The sequence below is a fragment of the Peromyscus californicus genome, unplaced genomic scaffold, assembly GCF_007827085.1.
Source record: "Peromyscus californicus insignis strain IS unplaced genomic scaffold, ASM782708v3 Scaffold_1__1_contigs__length_55948999, whole genome shotgun sequence".
Classification (NCBI taxonomy): Eukaryota; Metazoa; Chordata; class Mammalia; order Rodentia; family Cricetidae; genus Peromyscus; species Peromyscus californicus.
This window is the reverse complement of record NW_026294492.1, coordinates 40,505,124-40,526,735: the sequence shown is the minus strand read 5'-3', so window position 1 is coordinate 40,526,735 and position 21,612 is coordinate 40,505,124. Positions and strand designations below refer to the sequence as shown.

Genomic DNA, 21,612 nt, shown 5'->3' with positions numbered 1-21,612 from the left:
CATTCTTGCTTACTCAGCAGAATAAAGCTGTGGCATCTTCCTGGCCCTCTGCAGCGTTGAAGTTTTATAGACCTGCAGAGATTCAAGTGGCTAAATTCCAACATGGGCTTATCATATACCTGAAGCATTTCCTTTTCAGACATTTCCTATCTGACAGGCACAGCATCCACTCCTTTCAAAACCTAGGTGTAACTTCTAGTTTCTTTTCTTTACATTATGATTCTGTATCTGCCAACTTCTATTAAAGGATATTAGTTTATGTCAGTATAATTTATTCTTTTACTAAATTTAACCTTTTGAAGGGTCTCCTTGCCTCAATACCTTCCCTTTCATCCCATTTCTATATAGAAGTCAGGATAATCTTGCCAAAATTCAGAGCTGAATATGTAATTTCTCCAATTAACTTAATCTACTTCAGTTCATTTGGATTTAATATGACTGTTATATGTCTTAATAGGAATTTTCTTTTGACATGCTGAATATTATTTGGAGTGAGCATGAGCTGAAGTTACTAAAGGGCTTATAACTTCTTTTAAACTTGATAACTGTTTGGTACCAAATGAGGAGGGGATATTGCTATTGTGTTTATTTTTTCTATCCACTTATTCTGGCCTGTTATTAGCTCCTTATGGCCTCCAAAATCTCCAAACAGATTTTTGTGAGTATGAGCGCCCTGTAATGTTACAATGGAAGCTGTCATCTCCAGCTGAGTCTGTTCCACATATGCTGTCCAGGAAGGGTTAGAGTAGGAGCCTTGTGATGGCATTGACTGGAGTAGAAGAGAAGCTGTCTGCTGACTTAGGAATTTATACTTTCCAAGTTGTAACACAGTACAAGGAGGAAAATGGTGGTCCAAATAGATAAAGATATGGCAGATGCATGATGAAAATAAGTATTGCGGGCTGGAGAGATGGCTCAGAGGTTAAGAGCACTGACTGCTCTTCCAGAGGTCTTGAGTTCAATTCCCAGCAACCACATGGTGGCTCACAACCATCTGTAATGAGATCTGGTGCCCTCTTCTGGCCTGCAGTCATACATGCTGTATACATAATAAATAAATAAATCTTAAAAAAAAATAAGTAGTGCTTACAAAGAATAAATGGCAGGAAAATAAAAATGCTTGAAAATATCCACAAATTTGGTGTTTGGGAAAAATGATAGCATCTTTGTGGGAGGAGAGGTATACCTTACTTTTTTCCTTTTTTAAATGTTCCCTTTTTATTGATATTTTTAAATACTTACTTGCATAAAAATAAGTGAGCTCCCAGTTCGGGTTAGATATTGCTTGTTTTGTTTTGTAATAGTTTACTGAATTCCAGTAGAATTCCTTTGGGACGTTCTTCAAACAAAAGGGGAGTCCCTGACTTTCACCCTGTTTGTTTGGTTATTGACTCCCAGTGTGGTACTGACTTATGAAAATCTCCCCCGTCTCAGAGGAGAACAGGATATTTTATTTCTTGATATACATGCTTTTATTATACATATATATGCATAGACAGCTTAGTTTCCATATCAGTTTTTAGTACATGCATGCTAAGCTTGAAAGAAAAGTGTATAAATGTATATAGTTACTTAAATATGTGCAAAAATTTGCTCCAAAGTTACATGTGAGAATGTAAACAGAATATTGAAACTTTTACGGCTTCCAAATTTAATATTGGAAAAAAAAAGTCAGCTAAGGGAGTTTTGTTTTGTTTTGTTTAATACTTACTTTTATTTTATAAAAATAAAAGTATGTTTAATTTATAGTATTGTATTCATGTTCTCTAAACTATATTTCATTCAAGACATTAATAAACAGTTGGTAACATGGATTTTTTTAATTTGAGGCACAATACTTAGCTAATTTCCCAGTAATATGTTTTGTTGTATGTATAGTACAGAGATACTCAATTCTAAAACATTTAATGAAAGTAAAGTCATCAAATTTTGTTGTTTCTTTGTTTTTGAGACAGGGTTTCTCTGTGTAGTTTTATTGCCCGTCCTGGATCTCTTTCTGTAGCCCAGGCTGGCCTTGAACTCATAGAGATCCACCTGGCTCTGCCTCCCAAGTGCTGGGATTAAAGTTGTGCACCACCACCACCTGGCCCATCAAAATATTTTCTAGTATTACATATTTTGTTTACCACATCAATTGTGGCTATCTGTGAAGTGTGTGGTGATAGAAACCCAGCAAGGAACAACATATTTTTGTCATTGTCAAGACAGTTATTTGGAAAAACAAATAATATATTGGGCAAGGTAATGCATGCTGATAATCCAAGCACTTGGAGGCTGAGGCAGGAGGATGGTTAGTTTGAGACCAGCCTGGGCCACACAGGAAGAACTTTTCTCTACATTAAATCCAGAAGAACAGAACATATGAAGAATACACTCTACTTGTATCTGTTGTGTGGAGATGGAAATAGAATACCGTTGTTCTACATTACAAATCATTGCTGTCTAATTTTTTTGTCTGTGAATGGGGCCAGTTTTCCACTCCAGTTGTGGAAACAGTGGCAGATCTGAGAACCATCTGATCAATGATGAAAAAGTTCTTGGGTAAGAGTAAGGGAAGCAAGACATCAATTAGCATTTCAATTTCTCACTCCAGGGTAGAGAGAGATACTAGGCTGAGTAACGGTCTAATATAGAGAAGCAATGTATGTTTTACCTGAGAATGGATTTGGGGGTAATTTTATCTCTTTCTGCTCCATTTATGTTTTTGTTTTTGTTTTCAGTCATGGCCATGGGAAAGGCAACTGTTAAGACTCTGGAGATGTGTAATTTATCTTGTGAATGGGAATGCAATGAAGTTAGAGATTTTCTGACAGTCTGCCTGGCTGCCATTTTAGACTCCACCAGCTGTAGTCAGCTCATATGATCTAAAGTTCTGACCCACAACCAGCCTGTCCTCAAAGATACATGAAATCAAAGCAGGGCAGAACTCTACTAAATTGCTGAGGCAATACACAGGATTACATTTCTTGCCATTCTCTCTTGTAAAAGGTTCCACAGAGTATTTCTATACAATTTTATTTAACATTTTGATTATTTCATGAGGTATCACTGGACAAAAGGCCACTAAACTTCCCAGTTTGGCACTCTACATCCTTTGGAGAAGGAAAATTTTCTTTCTTTTTTTTTCTCACAATGAAATTCAGATTAGGAAAGACCTTCCTGTACAAAAGTGCTTCCTTACGGGTGCTTATTTTGAGGCAAGAATATGATTAATGGGTCATGAGTATCAAATGTAACTTCCATTCAATGAGTTAAACAGGCAAGAAAAAAATAAAAGAACTATAAAGAGAAACTGAACTCAGCATCTCTGAAGGAAAATGCTGGAGAGTTTTTAAGAAGCCCCAGGATAAACCAGTGGGAAAATACTGGAGGATGTTGGTAGAGATAAAGTGGTCCATATCACATAACTACTAGGCCACCTGTTTGCTAAATGTTTGCCTGGTGTACACTTGCAGGGAGACTAGGAGATCTTTCTTGATGATTAGGTTTAAAAAAGCTGGCTCCTTGGAAAAGACTTCCCCAAGTTCTGAAACTGAAAAGATGCTGGGCGACTTGTGTCTCAAAGTCTTTACCATTAGGAGGTTGCTGAATAGGTACTCTGTAATCAGCTGTACCCCAGTCCGCCCTCTCAGGCTTCAGGTTCTTAAACCACACATTGTACTTTGTTTTGCAAATACACGAGTTGTGTTTGAAAGGGAAAAGGAATAGGAGAATGAGGGAAAAACTTGGCAGCCCTTTTGATAGGAAATTTTCAGTTACTGTGTGATTATGGGTAAATAATTTCACCTGTGTGGATACCATTTCTTTTTTGAGCCTAAGAGATCATTGTAACCCTCCTGTCAAACTTGCTTGGCTGTATTGAGGATAAAGAAAACCATCAGGGGGATGCTTTGTTGTTTTGTTTTAAAAGCTATATAAGCACTTTTACTATAAAAATGAGACCCAGAAACACACAGGTCTATCCAAAGTATGTAGTGGTTTTTCTAACAGCAATGGGTCCATTTTGATGGTCATGGTTTAGAAAGCTGCAATACGCCGGGCGGTGGTGGCGCACGCCTTTAATCCCAGCACTCGGGAGGCAGAGCCAGGCGGATCTCTGTGAGTTCGAGGCCAGCCTGGGCTACCAAGTGAGTTCCAGGAAAGGCGCAAAGCTACACAGAGAAACCCTGTCTCGAAAAACCAAAAAAAAAAAAAAAAAAAAAGAAAGAAAAAGAAAGCTGCCAATACCCAAAATGTTGCCTCATCCCCTGAGAAGAAAGGACTAAACAGTGTCAAGGCAGTGTGCAGTCACTTCAGGACCGAACTGAGAGAATTATCTAGCATTTCTGTCCATGTATCATTGGCCACCACCACAGCACATGAAACTCGTTCAGCCTGCCCCATGGGAGAATGGGAAGTGGAAGTTCTACCGGGACCGTTGCCCTACTAACTCTGGAGCGCTCTGTTACTAAAGCAAGTGAAATGTGTAGCAGCAAACACCAGCCATCTCTGCTCCAGACAGAAATGAAGAGAGCATTCACGATATCAGAAATTTCTTGTAAGGGGAAAACAGCATAACCCTCAATAACTCAGCATGTGATGGATTCTCAAAGTACCAGAACTTAGTCAAATGAGGAGTCCACTCTTAGCCACTGAAGCCCTTCCATTTTCTTAAGCTCCTTCTCTTTATTAATACTTCCCAGAAAACTTTGTTTTGATGGTATACAAACTATCTTACATGGAAAGTCCATGGAACCACCCACTTATTATCTTATTGCCAGATACGTTTCATGAGTAACTGTGTTTGGTACAAGGTGTTTGGATATTGTTGAAATTTCAGAAAGCTTTCTATGTCGTGTTTTAATTCTTGCAAATTGCTTGCCAATTTAAAGTGAGCTGCATCTAAACAGTAAGTAATTGCTTATGATAATGAGTGCAAACTAATTTGCTCGAATATGTTAATATTCACACAGCACTTTTATACTGCCTGCTGTTCCAGAAACACTGCTCTATCTTGTTTAAGTGTCGCTTTTAGTGTTATTGTTACACACGTGACTAAAATCACCACTTCAGGAGTATTCTTGCAAAAGTCATATCTGGTGATGGCCTCTGTATTCTAAAGAAGGGACAGAAAGTCATGTCATCTTTGATGAATGATGTGGGCTATTGGAGTAAGAGAATTGAAGCCTTAATAATTAATTCTAATTAGTAATTGATGGCAGTAAGCTTCCTACACTGGGTTAGAAATGGCCCCTCTTTCCATAAGAGCCATAAAACTTAATTTAAATCACTTCACAGACAGATGGCATCCAAACTTAATTTAAATACAATAACCAATTTTAAATGAATTCAGCATTTTCAAATGCCCCTAAATCCAAGTGCTTAAGTATGAAGCCTGCTTCACCCCCTGAGTGCCCTCTGCTCCTTGGTCTGCATATCTTCTCAACTGTGTTCATAGATATTTCTTAAAGACTCTAGATTTTAAAGACCCGTGTTGCAAACTGAGGGTCTTCTGAAATCAGAAACAATCTGAGGTAGGAGTAGATCCGTCTTGTAAGTTAGTCTAGAAAAATAGAACATTGAGGACCTAATACAAAAGAAGGCATGTTTGAGTTTGACTTGCTTCAGGTCTGATTTAGCAATAGAACGTTCCAGTCATTCCAACTTCAAAACTCCTGCCACACATGCTCCTGCACTTCACATGGATGGTGAAATGCAAAGATCTCCATAGAGAAACCATTAAACAACAGCAACAGAAAACCTAGCACTTTTAAAATTCCTTTCCTTTGTTGACTATCGCGGGATAAAGAGGGTTTTTTTTTTCCAAACACTTCAGTATCTGAATTTTGCATTTTATAAAAAATGCCAATAGTAAGTGGCCCAACATCCCCGTTCTCTGCTTCTTATAGTTATCCTATGAAAGTAGATGGTACTTCACACAGAGGGTTGAGTTTCATGCCTCTTCTAATCTTCAGAAGCTGTTTCGGAGCATGAGCTGAGAATAAACCAACTGAGTTACAGATATTTTATTTTACTTTTATTAATGTGCCTGCTACAGTTATTTTTCCCCTCCTAAGTGTAAATTAATGCTAAAAAGTGAGAACTTGTTTACTTTATCATAAAACTGGAAGGAAATCTTCTGTGATAAATACATAAAATATGATCAAGATTCTCTTACATGCAACCTCTTTCTTGGGACATTAATATCACATTTTTTCTGTCTTTGAAGTTATCTGACTCCCAGTTAATGGAAATTTGCATTTCGTAGAATTTTTAATGGGATAACATGCTAGCATTTTTAGTGCTGTCCTTGAATAGTCCTGACTCCAACTCTGAGGCTTTATTCTGTGTTTATCTAGGGATTTAATTCAGGGGACAGTGATAAGACACTGTCCTTAGAGAGCATGGATTTCTTCTTTTTCAAAACATGATTTCCCATGTATTTGAGTGAATCTACTTACTATATCTTAGAATTTTTTTGTGTGTCTTTTCTATTCTTTCTGAAAATCTGACCCCCAAATTAGCTCTTCTCTTTCCAGAGCCCTGTTAAGTAATGCCTTCTCCAAAAGAATTTGGGGCTCTTTTGAGAGACCAGTGAATTCTTTAAGGTGGTTTATATGCAGAATATTTGAAGGTGCCCTAAGAAAGAGCCTTTGCTTAACATAGTAGGCTATGGGTTAATCATCAAGGATCTTCAAAAGGATTAATAATTAGATAAAAAGTTGACAAATCTGATATTGATACATGTTAAATTTATATTAAGATAAACATGGAAGGGACCAAATCAATAAAGATGTGTACTTATTACTGAATTTAACATTGAAAGTGATACAATGTAAACTGTCTCTCCAAGAATGGAAATAGAAAAGAAATTCATTGTGTCACCATCTGATTGGCTGTTGATAAAGATTTCATAATGATGGCACATACTTTTCCATCACCATCAGAGCACAGCGTGGTGCTTTGTACACAGTAAATGTTTAAGTAATTTTGATGAGTGTGCATTTTTTTATGTTTATTTATTTTATTTTTGAAGTTTTCTGTCACGTTGCCTTGTGTTCTCTATCTCCATAAGCATCTTTGGGCTACTATGTCTGCATTATGTCAAAAAGTCTCTTTCAAGGCTGGAGAGATGGCTCAGTGGTGAAGAGTACTTGCTGCCCATGCAGAGTAGTACTTAGTCAGAATTCCCAGCACTTAGATGGCAGCTCCTAACCATCTGCTAAATAAATGAGTAAATGGATGAGTGAATATCTGATTTACTGGTTGAAATGATCTCAGACTTGGCTGCTTTGCTTAGGCAATTTGTATTTTAACATAATTTTCTGAACATTCACAATTAAAGATTGAAATGAAGAAATGGAAGGGTACCACCAAAAAACTTCTGATGATTCATTATTTTTAAGAATTTGCTAGAAGCTTACATGGTTTAGTTAATGTTCTTAAAAATAATATTTTTCTTAAATACCTGATGGTGTGATTTCTTCTCTCCCGATTCATGTTGCTTATAGCTCTAACGCAAATTGATTACTGAAATACCTGCTGGAGACATTGTAATAAAGTTCACTAACTGCTTGAGGGAGCCTGATTTCAGAAAGGAAGAAATAAACATTTGATGTTCCCGGGGTTACTGGTTTTATGATTACTTTGCTTGATTTTATTTTTAGTTCTAGATCATTTTATGGGATTTCCCTGATCTGATTGACAAAAAGACTACCACTTTCTTGTTTTTATTCCCAGTCACATAGTTAAGACCAAGACCCTTGAAAGGTTCCTTGGCTCTGAATTTGATCTTGGAAAAAGTTTGTCTCACTTGGCAGTTTAAACTGTAGAACACAAGTATTGCTAGAGGGGGTATTGTCTAAATAACATGTTCAAGAAGAAAACAGCAAGTACTTTGAAAAGAAAATATGGTTGCTCTAGGCTTGGTAGCACAGGTCAGTAATTGTAGCTACTCAGGAGGCTAAGACAGCAAGGTCACAGGTTCAAGGCCAGGGTAGTCCACAGAGTGAGTTCAATACAGCCTGAGCAACTTAGGGCAACTCTATCTCAAAATATAATGTGACACCATCTCAAAATAAAAATGATGCGTGCTTACCCAGTAAGAAGTTTCCATCAAATAAAACTATCAAGAAAATGAAAGGGCAGAAAGCTATCATGATGTCTATGAAGTCAGGAGTCATTTATCTCAGATAGTAATTATGCATTTCAATAAAGTCATAAAGAAATTTAAAACATTTGTCTAATAAAAAGGATTTTCTAATAAATACTCTAAATGTTTGTTTGAACTGGCTGTCATGGAAAGAAGCCTTTGAAAGAAGCATATGTTCACAAATGTAGTATACATATATTTTACAATTTGACATTTATGAACATTTACTTCCATGGTGTAAGTGTGCTCCTCTGTGATACCTAAAAGAATGTTTTAGGGTATAATAGATCCATGGGTTACTCTTGAGATGGTGTCTTGTTTAGAGTGGAGCTGAAGCTTGTATAGACTGGCTTACTAGATTCCTTGCTTTGATTTCGGGACCAAGTTTCCGACTGGCATTTGAGATGTGTGTTTATACTCACTCTGCAGGACCACGTGAGGGAATTCCAGTGCATGAGCGTTAAAAAAATCCAATTTAATGTAATTCAGCAACTTATTTTCTTAAAGCTCAATAATTTCCCTTAATTTTATAACTTAGGGTTCTGATAGAACATACAACTTTCCATTTATGACAGCCTTATACCTCTGTCCAACCTAACTATGACACTGAGCTGCTCCAGTAAGAGTGTCATTAACAGGGAATTATTTACTTTGGTAAGGCATCTAGGGCCAGTAGCTAACAATTTCGCTTACCTAAGTCTTGCTCTTTTTCATTACTAAAGGTCCAATTACCCTCTTTTACTCTCCAGTCTATTTATATACACGGAGTGAATTTGTCCATTGTCTTAAGTGTACCTTAGAATCTTTATTTTCTAATGTAATATAATCTTGCCTAAGTTTTTCATTCTTAAAAAAAAAATTAGACATTGAAAACCCAGTAGTGCTTTGATTTCATGATGTAATTCCTGTGAGCATGAACACTTTTGCAATCATTTATGAAGAAAAGTAATTATATGTTAGTGTTAATTATTAATATTGTTGTATGTTTCACAATTTAGTAACTTTAGAGTTATTCTTAGACTCTTTTGTAATATATAGTGGTCTTTTTTATTAATTTTTATGTCTAGGCCCTTTACTCCAAAGAATAGCTCCCATATGTTAAAAATGCTCAACCAATTTAAATTAAGCAATGGCATATTAACATGCCTATAGGAAGAATAAAAACTGTCATTTATTATCGTTTTAATTTTCATCTGATATCCCTGGAACTTTTTCTGGATAAAGCTTTGTACTGCTGTTACATTTAATGGAAACATAATGGCCTGAATTTTTCAAGTTGGTTACAGGATTATAGGCCTTCAACCAAGAACCTTTTATTCATGTACTTATGAATTAGAAGCTAATCTTTTCAGAAATTAATTATGTTATTGTGTATGTAGCAAGGATCTGGAGCAACCACTAGTTAAACAGTCCTGTGCATGCTGATTGAATTTCTTTTTCAAAGAGTTTCAATACATTTGGGGGAATATATTAGCCTTTCTGAAATAAAGTGAGTCTGAGATGGGAGTGCTTCAGGAGGGGACAGCTGTTAAGAGAGAGCAGGGGGAAGAGAGTGTCCTTCATGTAAGTAATAGCGTTCAATAAGAGCTGAAAACGTTTATTATAATACCACAGACAACACAAAAATAAATCAAAACCCATGTATAATATTTGCAAACATTTATTTTAGTGCAAAGTATGTTGACATTACTGAATATGGATCTGATGGTGCTAACTTTGTTAATGAATTTAGGGTGAGTAATAGAGATTGCTGAAAGGCGTTAAGTGACGAGATTCCCCAGAACCACTTTAAAGTTGAGTCATCCATACATTTAGTGAGATGATGAATGCCAAGGTCAATTTGCAGCAAATCCATCTGTTCTCACTCACTGATGTATTAGTACTGGGTACCTAGATACATGTATAAGTAATTAAGGTGGTACATTCCTCCATACCCTTTTATGTAAATATAAAGCTTGGTAGTGTGATTATGATATGCTCCTATCTCTCTAAAATACACTGTTGTTATAAGAATAAACATTTTAAAATAAAGCTAGTTTCTAGTTCATTTATTTTATAGGTAATTTATTTAATAATCAAGTGAATATTTGCCTTGTGCTATTAATATGGCCATGCTAAATGCTTTATGGTGGTGAGCTAATATTCTGTGGCTCACAAAAACTCCCATATGATGCAATTTAATGTGACTTCCATTGTCCACTATTAGTGAAAGTAAATAACAACAATAGGGTAGATGTATGTGAAGAACAGTGCTAATCCAAGGAATAGAATATGAAATGATAAAAATCACGATGCAAGAAAGCGCTTTATTAAAAGATAATTGGTTTGAAAATAAATTTGAAGTAAATCCTAATTTTCTCAAGGTACTTATATTAAAATTATCCAGCATTGTCGCAATGTTATTTTTTATATTTTCTTATGGTTTGGGTGTAGGCATGCATGAACATCCACAAACACACACACACACACACACACACCCTGAACTCTCAGCATATGCTAGAATGTGGGTCACCAAGGTGGTCCTGTGTGCCCTCTCTTTGCATCCTTACAGAAGTTCCTGAAAACAGCGTTACTGTTCTCATCTATCTTATCAAACAAGAAGTCCTAAATATAGAGTAAGTTCTTAGCTCAGGGTCCTGTGCATAGTAAAGGATACAAGTGGAATTTGAGCTCAGTCCACCCTAGACTAGAATTTGCATTCATCATTTCTAAGTTCCTCTGGTGTAGCAAGCATGCTGTTTTTTAATTTGCAAAGACACATACTTAATGAAGTAGACTTTGAAATTTCAGCCTGATGGCTCTCTGCTTTTGATTATGAGGAGTATTTTCTAGCTGAGTGGAAGGAGGGATTGAAGAATATAAAAGTTTTTTTTCAATTTTCATACAAAATAGAATTATAGAAAAGAAGCCAGCAGGTCTATAGGGGTGAGCAGAAGAGTGGCCTTTATTCTAAACCTTCCCTTTATTACGAAATTGTGCTGTTGAGTTTCCTCTCAGTACAGTGCTTGTGGTGTATACACAGGGCAGAAAAAAGAGTGGAGAACTAATCGCCAGGTTCATTTCTTTTAGTGAAACCGAGAGCATCCAAAAGTCACCACATACAAGAAAGACCAGCTGGTAAAATGTTAGTGTCCATGTCTCAGTGTGTACTGAGAAAGAGCAAATTGCATGATAAATTCAAATCGTGAATAATTATATCTATATTATATTTATTTCACTGAAAGTATAAACATTTAGATGAACACCTTTGAGCCAATAATGAAGCACTTATAAACATTTATAGTTAGAAAGCTTTGGTAAGTAACCTCACTAATATTAGTTTATATGTTCAAACATTGTAAGACAGAAGGGAAGCATGGATGTGAGGTGAAAATGTCACTATGAACAGGAGACACTGGTTTTGGTATGGTAGATTGATACATTCAGTTAACTTTTCCCTGGATGTCTTGTAATAGAAACAGTAGCATACACAGGCAGGGGTGGCCCATGCCTTTAATCAAGAGCCAGAGGCAGGCAGATTTCTGTGAGTTCGAGTTCAACCTGTTCTACAGAGCAAGTTCCAGGGCAGCCAAGGCTGCTCGGAGAAACTGTGTCTTGAAAAACCATGCCAAACAAGAATAAAACAAAATAAAACCAACCAACCAAACAAACAAACAAAACAAAAATAAAAGAGAAAAGAAAAAAGAAGAAAAAGAAAAGGAAAAAAAGAAGAAAAGAAAAAAAATAAACAGTATTGTAATAAAAAATCACACATCCTGGGTCAGGGGTCTAGAGGCCGGGTTATAACTAGCTTTGCCATTTAACCAAATGTGTGGCTTTAGCAAAGAAGTTAATTCTTATAACTGAACTTCCTCAAATATAACATAGGAGACTCTGTTCTATGTGAAAGGAATGAAGAAATTGTCACAAAAATGATTTTTAAAAGGTTGTATTCAGCCAGGTGTGAAAACTCAGGCCATGATCCCAACACCCGGGAGGCAAAAGTGGGAATTTGGAACCAACCTGAATAAAATCCTATCTCAACATATAATAATAACAATTAAATAAATACATAAATAAGTAGGTAAATAAATAAATATGAAACAATGTACCGGGAAATGTAAGCCAATGTTATTTGCAACATGGCTTCATTTGGTTAATTCTGAAAGAGAACATCAAAATTCCCAGATAGGCTTTCTGTTTTTCCTTGTTAAAGGATATCTCTAGTCTGGAACATTCCTTATTTGGTATGAAATAATATTTCATATGCATTGAAGAACAAAGGAAATAAAAAGAGAAAATTAATAATTGTCTATACTAGTAACAATGACGTAGCTGCTGTAGCCCCTTGCTCATATGTTCCGTTGTTATTGACATTCTTTACTGAAATAGCTCAAACAAAAAAAACACCTTAATAATCTTCATAAATCCCAAATAGCAAGCAGAAAACAAACAAATAAAAAATAAAACAAAACAAAAGACCTTACACACAGTGCTTGCTTAGTAATATTAGGGTGAATAAACTTCTGGGGATAGAGAACATAAAAGGTGTATTAGTTACTTTTCTCGTGTTATGACGAAACACCTGACTAAAGCAGCTTAAGGAAGGAAGGGTTTACTTTGGCTCAGAGTATAAGGTTACAACAACCCATTATGGTGGGGGACACGAAAGTCGGAAGCAGCTGTTGATGGTGCAGACGGCAGACAGGAAGTGGAAGGAGGCTGTGGAATGTCAGAGCCCATAGCTAATGATTGACTTCTTCTAGCAAAACTCTACATTCAAAAGGTTCCACAACCTTCCAAAATGATACTACCACCTGGGGACTGAATATTTAAACACGTGAGCTAGTGGGAAGGTTCACCTTCTAACTCCAACCAATGGGCATTCTCTTTCTCTCACCCTACCTCCCACTCCTTTCTCCTCCCCTCCCCTCCCCTCCCCTCCCCTCCTTTCCCCACTTCCCCTCCCTCTCCTTTCTCTCTCACTGGAGATTGAACATATTGCTATGCATTTGCTGGGTGGAAATTCCGCCACTGAAACTCCTCAGTCCTTTTCTTCTAAGATTGGGTCTTACTTAGTTGTCCAGGCCAGGTATGAATTGAGTCTGTGTTTCAGGCAGGCCTTGTACTTGTGATTTTTGTCTGTTCAGTGTCCCTACTAGCTAGAAATACAGAGGAATGAATACTTTCAGATGCAACAATACAGCTCTGTTCATCCCCCATCTCTCTCCCTTGGATTATTCATTTCGTGTGGGGGGGGCGGTTGTTTTGCCTGCATGTATGCATATGTATCACATACATGCCTGGTGCTTGCAGAAGTCAGAAGAGGGCATTGGATTCCTGGGAGCTGGAATTATAGATGGTTATGAGCCATCATGCGGGTTCTAGGACTAGAACCTGAGGCCTCCATAAGAGCAACAAATGCTCATAACCACTGAGACATCTCTCCAGCCCCTTTCTTCTCTCTTACACATTTTTCTTCTGAAATATCTTCCAAATCTTCTTCCTCAGGGGATTCCTTGTGTTCAGTGAGAGAGATGGTAGCAAAACGGTGAAATGGGACTCCCCTGTATTGAAACACTCTCCTTATGTAAACTTGTCTGACATCTTCATCCTATAGTACAATCTCAACCCCCATGACTGAGAGGATAGCATTATTCTCCATGCTGTAGGATGAGTATTCACCTGGAGGGAATGAAGGGGGTGAGGGACCCTCATAGGTGCTGTGTTATTTCATAGCCCCTAGATGCTACATGTTAAGATCTGACGTCCCTGGGTGGGATGTGTTATGTGTATTTGTTGACATGACTTCTGGGGTTTATGGCTGCTAATTCATAAGTTATCTTGTGTCACACGTGAGGAGACCCTTTCCCCATAAATGTTTGATGTAGTCTATTTGTGGCAGGCTGCTCTCCTGTGCTGTATGACCCTGTCACATCCACACGCAGCCCTTGTTTTGAAAACAAGTTGATATGTGTTTCTGCTGCCTTCTAAAGCCTCCAGTCAATGTTTCCTGCTAACCCATTTCTTAAAAACTGGCAGGAAGAAATGAAAGTCCATTACATGCCATGCTTGTCCAATTCAATGCAGAAAGCTCAAGTCTACCATTTGTTCTAGAGCACCTGCCAGTGGATTTAATGGGTGTATTAAAAACTGAGTAGCTACTCCGTTGCTGTTAAAACAACTCTTCCCTTTTTCTTGAGCAAGTTTCATTGAAATCTATCATTTGCTTTGCCATAGTTTGTGTATAAAGTCAACATATTATTGCTAGATCAACACAGGACATGGGGAAACTTAGATTTGGTGTATGGGTACTAATGGGATTTGTATTTTGTTTTACAGCTGGGACAACATATATCTTTAGCAAAGGTGGTGGACAGATCACGTATAAGTGGCCTCCTAATGACCGACCCAGTACACGAGCAGACAGGCTGGCCATAGGGTTTAGCACTGTTCAGAAGGAAGCAGTGTTGGTGCGAGTGGACAGTTCCTCAGGCCTGGGTGACTATCTTGAACTGCACATAGTAAGTACATTTCAAATAAGGTTTCGTATTTGCTTTTCATCATTAACTTTATGCATATGTATATATATATATATATATATATTTCCACAAATACTTGTTATAGTAAATATGAATGTGGGGTGGAACTAATAAACTTTAGTACTACTGTTGTTAACATGTACTTCACAATAGGAAGAAAGTTATTTTTATTTTTGAATCTGAAGTCATGTCAATTTTATGCTTGCAAAGACATTTTAGGAGTGAATTTCTTGCTCCAGGAAGATTTTCCAAGTTAATAAAGTAAGTTATTGCTCAGTAGCACTGTGCCATCTGGCTGGAAGCAGGGGGTTGTAGTATTGGTGGTATCCAAAGATCTGGATTGGTATTCTTACCTCTTTTCTTGCCAGAGTAAAAATTGTCTAAAGTTACATGGTGTGGGAGGAATGAAGAAAGAAACTTTAAGTTGCGGAATGTAAAAATGGCAAACATGATTGTTTCTGGGGCATTTGTACTAGCTTTGATAGCTGTCGGGAAAGTTGTGGGGAACGTTCCTTTCCTGTCTCAGTGCTGCTGAACTTCACATGCAAATTCAGCCAGTGCACAGTAAAAGGTAAATAATAGCTTATAAAAGAGATGCATTCTCTTTAGTTTTCATAACAGACTTTCTCTTCTTTGCAATGCTACTTTTAAAGAATTACCAAATACAGTTGTAGTTCTTCATTTCCTCGGTTCTCTGTATTACTTCTGAAGAAGAATGCACGTGCTTTAACATCTAAGAGTCATTAATATTTTTCAGTGTTGCAAAATCATGAACAGAAAACATGACATCTTCAGAACTCTAGGTCTAGGCGTATACATCAGTGGTACAGAGCTTGTGTATCATGTGCAAGGCCAAAGGCTCTATCCCCAGCAACATTAAAAACAAACCACCAAACAAAAATCTCAGGGATTCTTGCTTTTCCTACAGTCTTCCCTTCTTGAAGTTTCAGACATTTCATTCTCTACAGCTCTATTTGAGTATTGTCGATTGCCTCATTCTATTGATCATGGAAGTTTGATCTGTTTTGTTTATGTTTACCTGGCAATGTTCTGCTTTTACTGAATGCTAGGTCTTCAAAGGTTCATTGGTCAGGTAAATATTTTCCTTTTTGATAGAAGCTGGCCTTAGGCATTAGTCCCATGATGACTAGGAAAACCACCGATCATCACACTATATTATCACAGATTGACAAGGTTTTAATTCTAAAAGACTTTATTAATTTTTTTCATGATCTTATTTTTATGTTACATTTCTAGCATTTCCAATAAGTCAACTAAAGTTTCACACTGACCACAAGAGCTAAATTCATTGCTAATCTTAGTGGGGGGGGGGATAAACAGCAAATAACACCTCAGCATAACCATTATTGAACCATTGTAAATTTCCATTCAGAATGCACTTGTCATAAAATGGCAACCCTCGGAAAGTAATTTCAGCTGCCTTTCAGCAAATACCTAACAATCAAAATTGAAAGCATTTGGATTTTTATAGCATCATAAATAAATGATCAGTTGAGATAAACTTCACAGGGCAGTAAGGAATCTTGCTGTTTAGAGTAATGTCAGTTTTCAAAATATATTTTCTCAGCTCCGACTTAAGAGCTTTGCTAGTTCAAAAAATATATATAAATTAAAAAGAAAGAAAACAAGACCTTTGTCCTTCTAAGAGAAATTACTTATTGATCCGTAGCCAATTACACTTTTAGCCTGAGAAAGGTTCTACAATGATTGCCCTGAAGTGGTAAGGGGCTGTTATTGAATTACTCAAACTACTGCTGTTTGTTTTATGGACAAAGGGATTGGTCTACAGTGTTGACCGTTTCTTTCCAATTCTGAGCAACAGTTAGCGCCTTTAAAAGTAAATAGTTGATATTTTCCATATCTGCTCCATACGTATTCTCCTGGCCATGATTTTTTGCTTCCCTTTCTCCCAGCTCTCCCCTTGCCTGACCATTCATTTTAGAGTCAATGCTTATGTCCACATAATATTTTTCTTGGATTAGAAATCTTCAAATTTATTTTGCCCCTAGAGCTTGTCCTTAATTGGAGAATGGATATTAGTGTCCTACTCTTAATCCTGAAATTCGCCAGAGAAAAACCAGTTCATTTGGGCCAAATTAAAGCAAGCTTTTATTAAAATATTAACTACTGACCAAGATAGAATTTGGTCAGAACCACTTCCTGGAAACTTTCCAGCTGAGTGGCCTCAGGTTTTATATGAGCAAAACCCACAGGCCACCAGACTTTCCCATGAGGCTTTGCTGTTATTTTCCAAGAACTATATAACTCCCAGAATCTCAAGAAGTTAACTGGTCCTTGGGCAGGTGTTATCTTTCAAGAACTACAATTCGGAGAATCCTAGGAACTTACCTGGCCTTTGGGCAGGTGGGGCTTGCGGGTTAACTTAGGGTCTAACATCACCACTGTTGAAGTCAGTGCTGCCCACTACTCTCTAAAGCCAGCCCAAGTCTTGATTCAATCCAACCAAGAAAAACCCCTGCCGCTCCCTTTTGTTCACTGTCTGCTCAGCATGCCCAACCATTAGAGCTCAAAAGCCACTTATTTGGACATGCATCATATGCAGTTAAAATGATCCCAGAGTTGGGTTTTGGTTTGGTGTGACTGTTTTGCTGGTTTTAATACTGAACTGTACCTCTAAGTTCTTTTTATAACTGGATTCATGAAAGAATAGGGAAGGAAAGGGTAAGGGGGAGAAATAGAAATCAGGAAGGTAGAAAAGAGGAAAATCAGAGGCAGAAGAATAGATGCGGAGGAGACATCTGAGAGGCTTCACTTTTCTCTTGGTGTGTGAGCATGAGTGGTGGCATGGCTTTTGACCCAGATTGTCCTTCAATTGATCCTCCTCCCTCTGCCTCCTGATGATGGGATCACAGCCAGCATGCTTGGCAACTATGTTAAAAAATTTTAATGACTAAGTCTGAGAACATTCAAGAGCTGTTTTTATCTGATTATTAGGGCAATTGTCAAATTAATCCTGGTTTTCCAAAATAAATTCTGTTTTTCTCTTTTTTTTCCTTTTTTTTGGGGGGATCAGAAAGTTAAAAGTAAAGTGAAATATAAAATTTTAGAATATTACTATTGCTAAGCTGACATGTGTAACAAGTGACATGTCTTATCTACAGAAAAGTTAGACATTTTGGTTACCCATTGTACTGCCAGGAAGTTTTATGTGAGCTATCCAAGTCAATAGCATATAAACTATGTATGGATCTCATCTAAAAATCTTGCTCTGACTTTAATTGATAGAGAGAGGTAATAAACAGGAAGGTTGATTGCATCATTAAAGATACTCCATTCTTGCTAAAAATGCATAATGCTGTTTCAATTAGCTAGCTGTAAAAGTCTGATTGGCATATAATTTCAATGGAAATTTGAATATTTGGTGTGACTTATCTTCCCATTTTTCAGAGTGATCAAGTTTGACTTCATTGGAAAATGTAATCACATTTAAATTTTGATTAACTGTCAACTTAAAAAAAATACAACAACTTGGGAAAAGTTCACTTTGAATCAGGTGTCCTAATTTTGATAGATTGATTTTTTTATATTATTATAAATTGCATCAATGTAGAATTCAAAGCCAGGTAGATTATTGATTGTAAGAGTTTATGAGGAGACGAGGAATGGTGAAGATCTGGAGTGAAGAACCACTAAAGTTTTCTGAAAGAATAAATTTGTTAATTAAATGTTGAAAATACTGAGTCATAGATTAAGAGTAAATCTTTAACTTTTCAGTAGTCAAAAAGCCCTTTATAGGTGCAATTTAGTTTCTATATAACTCCGAGGATGTTATCTAGTTTCTTATTGACAACATAGAAAAAGTATAATAATTTACAGTAATTATTTTATAGTAGGCTGTACTTTAATTGATGCTAATTTATAAATATTTGATGCAGAATCCTTGGTTGTTTTAAGAATGCAAGTGGTTAAAATTTTTGTTAAATGAATCATTTATCTTTTTTTCAGATTTACCCTACATTTATAACCTTATTTTGTCATGAATGGTTTTCTAGTTATTTCATATTTTTCTGACTTTCAGATAAACTTTATGATGTCATGGAATGTGATTTATAATAACAATGATGATTAATAAAAAAAAAACCTTAAGGAAACATGGCTTGTTACCCTTTTTGAAGGCTGTCCCATAGTGTTTATTGAACATCTATTATGTCCCAGGTCTACATTAGGCTTTGTAGATGTGAATAAGTTGACATTACTTAGATATTACATATACAAGTGGACAAATCACATGGTTTTTAAGACAAAAAATATAAAGTGATTTGCAAAGTGTTATGCCATGCACATTCAAATTAGTGATGTTGAAGGCTTTTAGTCCATTAAAAATATTTTCTTAGGAACAATGAGCAAAACCACTGAACTAAGATTGATTTGTGTCAGTTTTAGCATGTAATTTTTATCAGATATAGCATGTAATGTTTCCAATATTGCCACTTTCAGAAAAAAAACTCTTGTAGGTATCACTTTATGGGCCTTACTTGGCTATTAATTTTAACACCTCCCTGTTTATGGAAGAAAGCCAGTGTAAATGAGGGCTCATCCCTTCCGTGGGTATTAAAGGTGCCTTATTCTAAGCAGTGAAGGTGGAGGAGAGGATGTTAGCACAATGCTTTTTGAAACACTTTCATCTTGGAAGCATGAAAGAGCATTGCAAATTTGATTAGTGAATTATTGTACACTTTTGCCTTAAGTATTTTTTCTTTGTACTTTGCTGGGGTGGAAGCTGCATTTTGAAGCCAAGCTCTTAATTGATTTTGATTTACAAATATACCTTTGATTAGCATTTTTAGTATGCACTCAAAACATTGTATTTATAGTAAATATTAAATGTCTCAAAATAACTTGTCAATACTGATTCATGCCTGACCTTTTTTCATCTTTTTCTGTCTGTATCCATGTTACATGACTACAGAGTCTTACTGTTTTAACACTCAATCCAAAACATCTTTTTAAGGTCAATAATTGTATAAGGGTAAATATGAACATAAACAAGATAAAACATAATTATTCCCTCACAAGCTTTTCCTGAATTGAAATTATGCTCTATCTGAAATGTTCTTTTTAACCAACAGATGCACTTATTTATAAGAGTTTCATGTTGCCACATAATATTTAAATTCAACCCTTAAGTCAAAATCAGTAGATATTTCACATGGTTTTGTTTTCCTGGTTCTTGTAGGAATTAATTAGAGCACATGTAGCCAATTTGACTAGAATTTTAAAAGACTGAAATAATGGCTTTTCACCATGTGTTGAAAATTTCTTGTCATCCAAGCTGCTGAGGTATGAAGGACACAGTTATCTCTGGGGAAGATGTGTGAAGTGATGCCCGCATTTCTATTGGCTATGAGGCTAGCTAGTGCCAGGCTGTGTTGGGGAAGAGCCAAGATAATGGATGTAAAGCCTTCCCTTTCTTTTTTTCTCCTTGGGAGTGTCAACCTAAATTTAAAAAGTCAACCATGGAAAAACTCTCCAAAGACATTTATTTATTTATTTATTTGTTTGTTTGTTAGTTTGTTTGTTTGTTTGTTTTTGTTAATGGCCCAGTCTTACCATTATAAGCACAATCACACTTATCCCTGTCAAATTTGAGCATACTGAATAATGTTAGGGCAAAGAAGCTTTCCCCCCCTCCTTCTTTTTATTCTTTCTTGGTTTGTTGTTTTTGTGTTTGGGGTTTGATTTTTATTGCTTGATGTGTGTGTGTGTGTGTGTGTGTGTGTGTGTGTGTGTGTGTATGTGTGTGTGTGTGTGTGTGTGTGTAGCAGATGTGTGGAGATCAGAGAGCAACTTGCACCTCACATGTTGGTTCTTTCTTTCCTTTCATTCTTTGTGTCCAGGGGATGGAAATCAGGTCATTGGGCTTGGCAGTAAACACTTTTAGTTGCTATTTTAGTTGCCTTTTTATTGCTGTGAAGACACACCATGGTCTTCACAACTTATAGAAAAAAAGTGTTTATTGGGAGCTTGCCTACATACAGTTTCAGAGGGTGGTTCCATGACCATCATGGCATGTAGCATAGAAGCAGGCAGGTAGGCTTGGCACTGAAATAGTAGCAAAGAGCTTACATGTTGAGACAACCATCATGAGACAGAGAGAGGGACGGGGGGGGGGGGGGAGAGAGAGAGAGAGAGAGAGAGAGAGAGAGAGAGAGAGAGAGAGAGAGCATGCAATCACTGGAAGTGGTGTAGGCTTTTGAAACATCAATGCCCACTCCTAAGAACACAACTTCTCCAACAAGGACACACCTCCCAATCCTTCCCAAATAGTTTCACAAACTGGGGATCAAACATGAAATATAGGAGGCTATGGAGGGCTACTCTTACTCAAACCACCATGCCCCTTTAGCCATCTTGCAATCCTGTAACACCCTTTTATTCATAAGTTCTTTACTTTGTTGACTTTCTTTTCCCCCTTTTTTTCTTTTCTGGTTAGGAGTTGACATAGCTTGTGTCCTTTTGATTCTTACAACTTGCATGCATGTTTCTTTTACAGAAGTTAATGCAGTTTCTCTTTTTCTAAGCAGCTAGTAGTTACAAAAGTAACTTTTGTGCTAGTCCTTTTAAATAAGCCTCCAGCATTTTCTCTCCTCTGGAATTCTGTTGTAAAGTTTAAAGACTGAGACCCAAGACAGCGACTTCTGCCTGTACTTCCTCAGTTCATGTTTATCACTTAGATGTCTGTATTCTGCCTCTACTTCTCGGTTGTTCCCCTATCTCCATTCTGAATACTTTTCAGTCCATTTGTATTGGTTAGTTGGTTAAATTAATTCTTTGATATCATTAACTTCTGAAATTGCCTCTTTGATCATGTCAATCCTCTACCAAAAAGAAAGAACCATCAATACACTGATGACTCCCACCCACTTACAGGGAAGGCAAGTTGTCACCTTTAAAAGAAATCAGCTCTGCTTTCTGGTC

The 21,612-nt window shown here is 36.8% G+C and overlaps 1 protein-coding gene across 36 annotated transcripts in view; it reads left to right on the top strand.

Moving 5' to 3' along the window:
• Positions 1–21,612, top strand: part of Nrxn1 (neurexin 1) — a 1,064,135-nt gene that overhangs the window by 733,215 nt on the left and 309,308 nt on the right. For all 36 annotated transcript variants that reach the window (XM_052746549.1, XM_052746545.1, XM_052746543.1 and 33 more), the window contains one exon: positions 14,453–14,634. In XM_052746549.1, the coding sequence (XP_052602509.1) occupies positions 14,453–14,634 (182 nt within the window). The remainder of the gene's footprint in view (positions 1–14,452; positions 14,635–21,612) is intronic.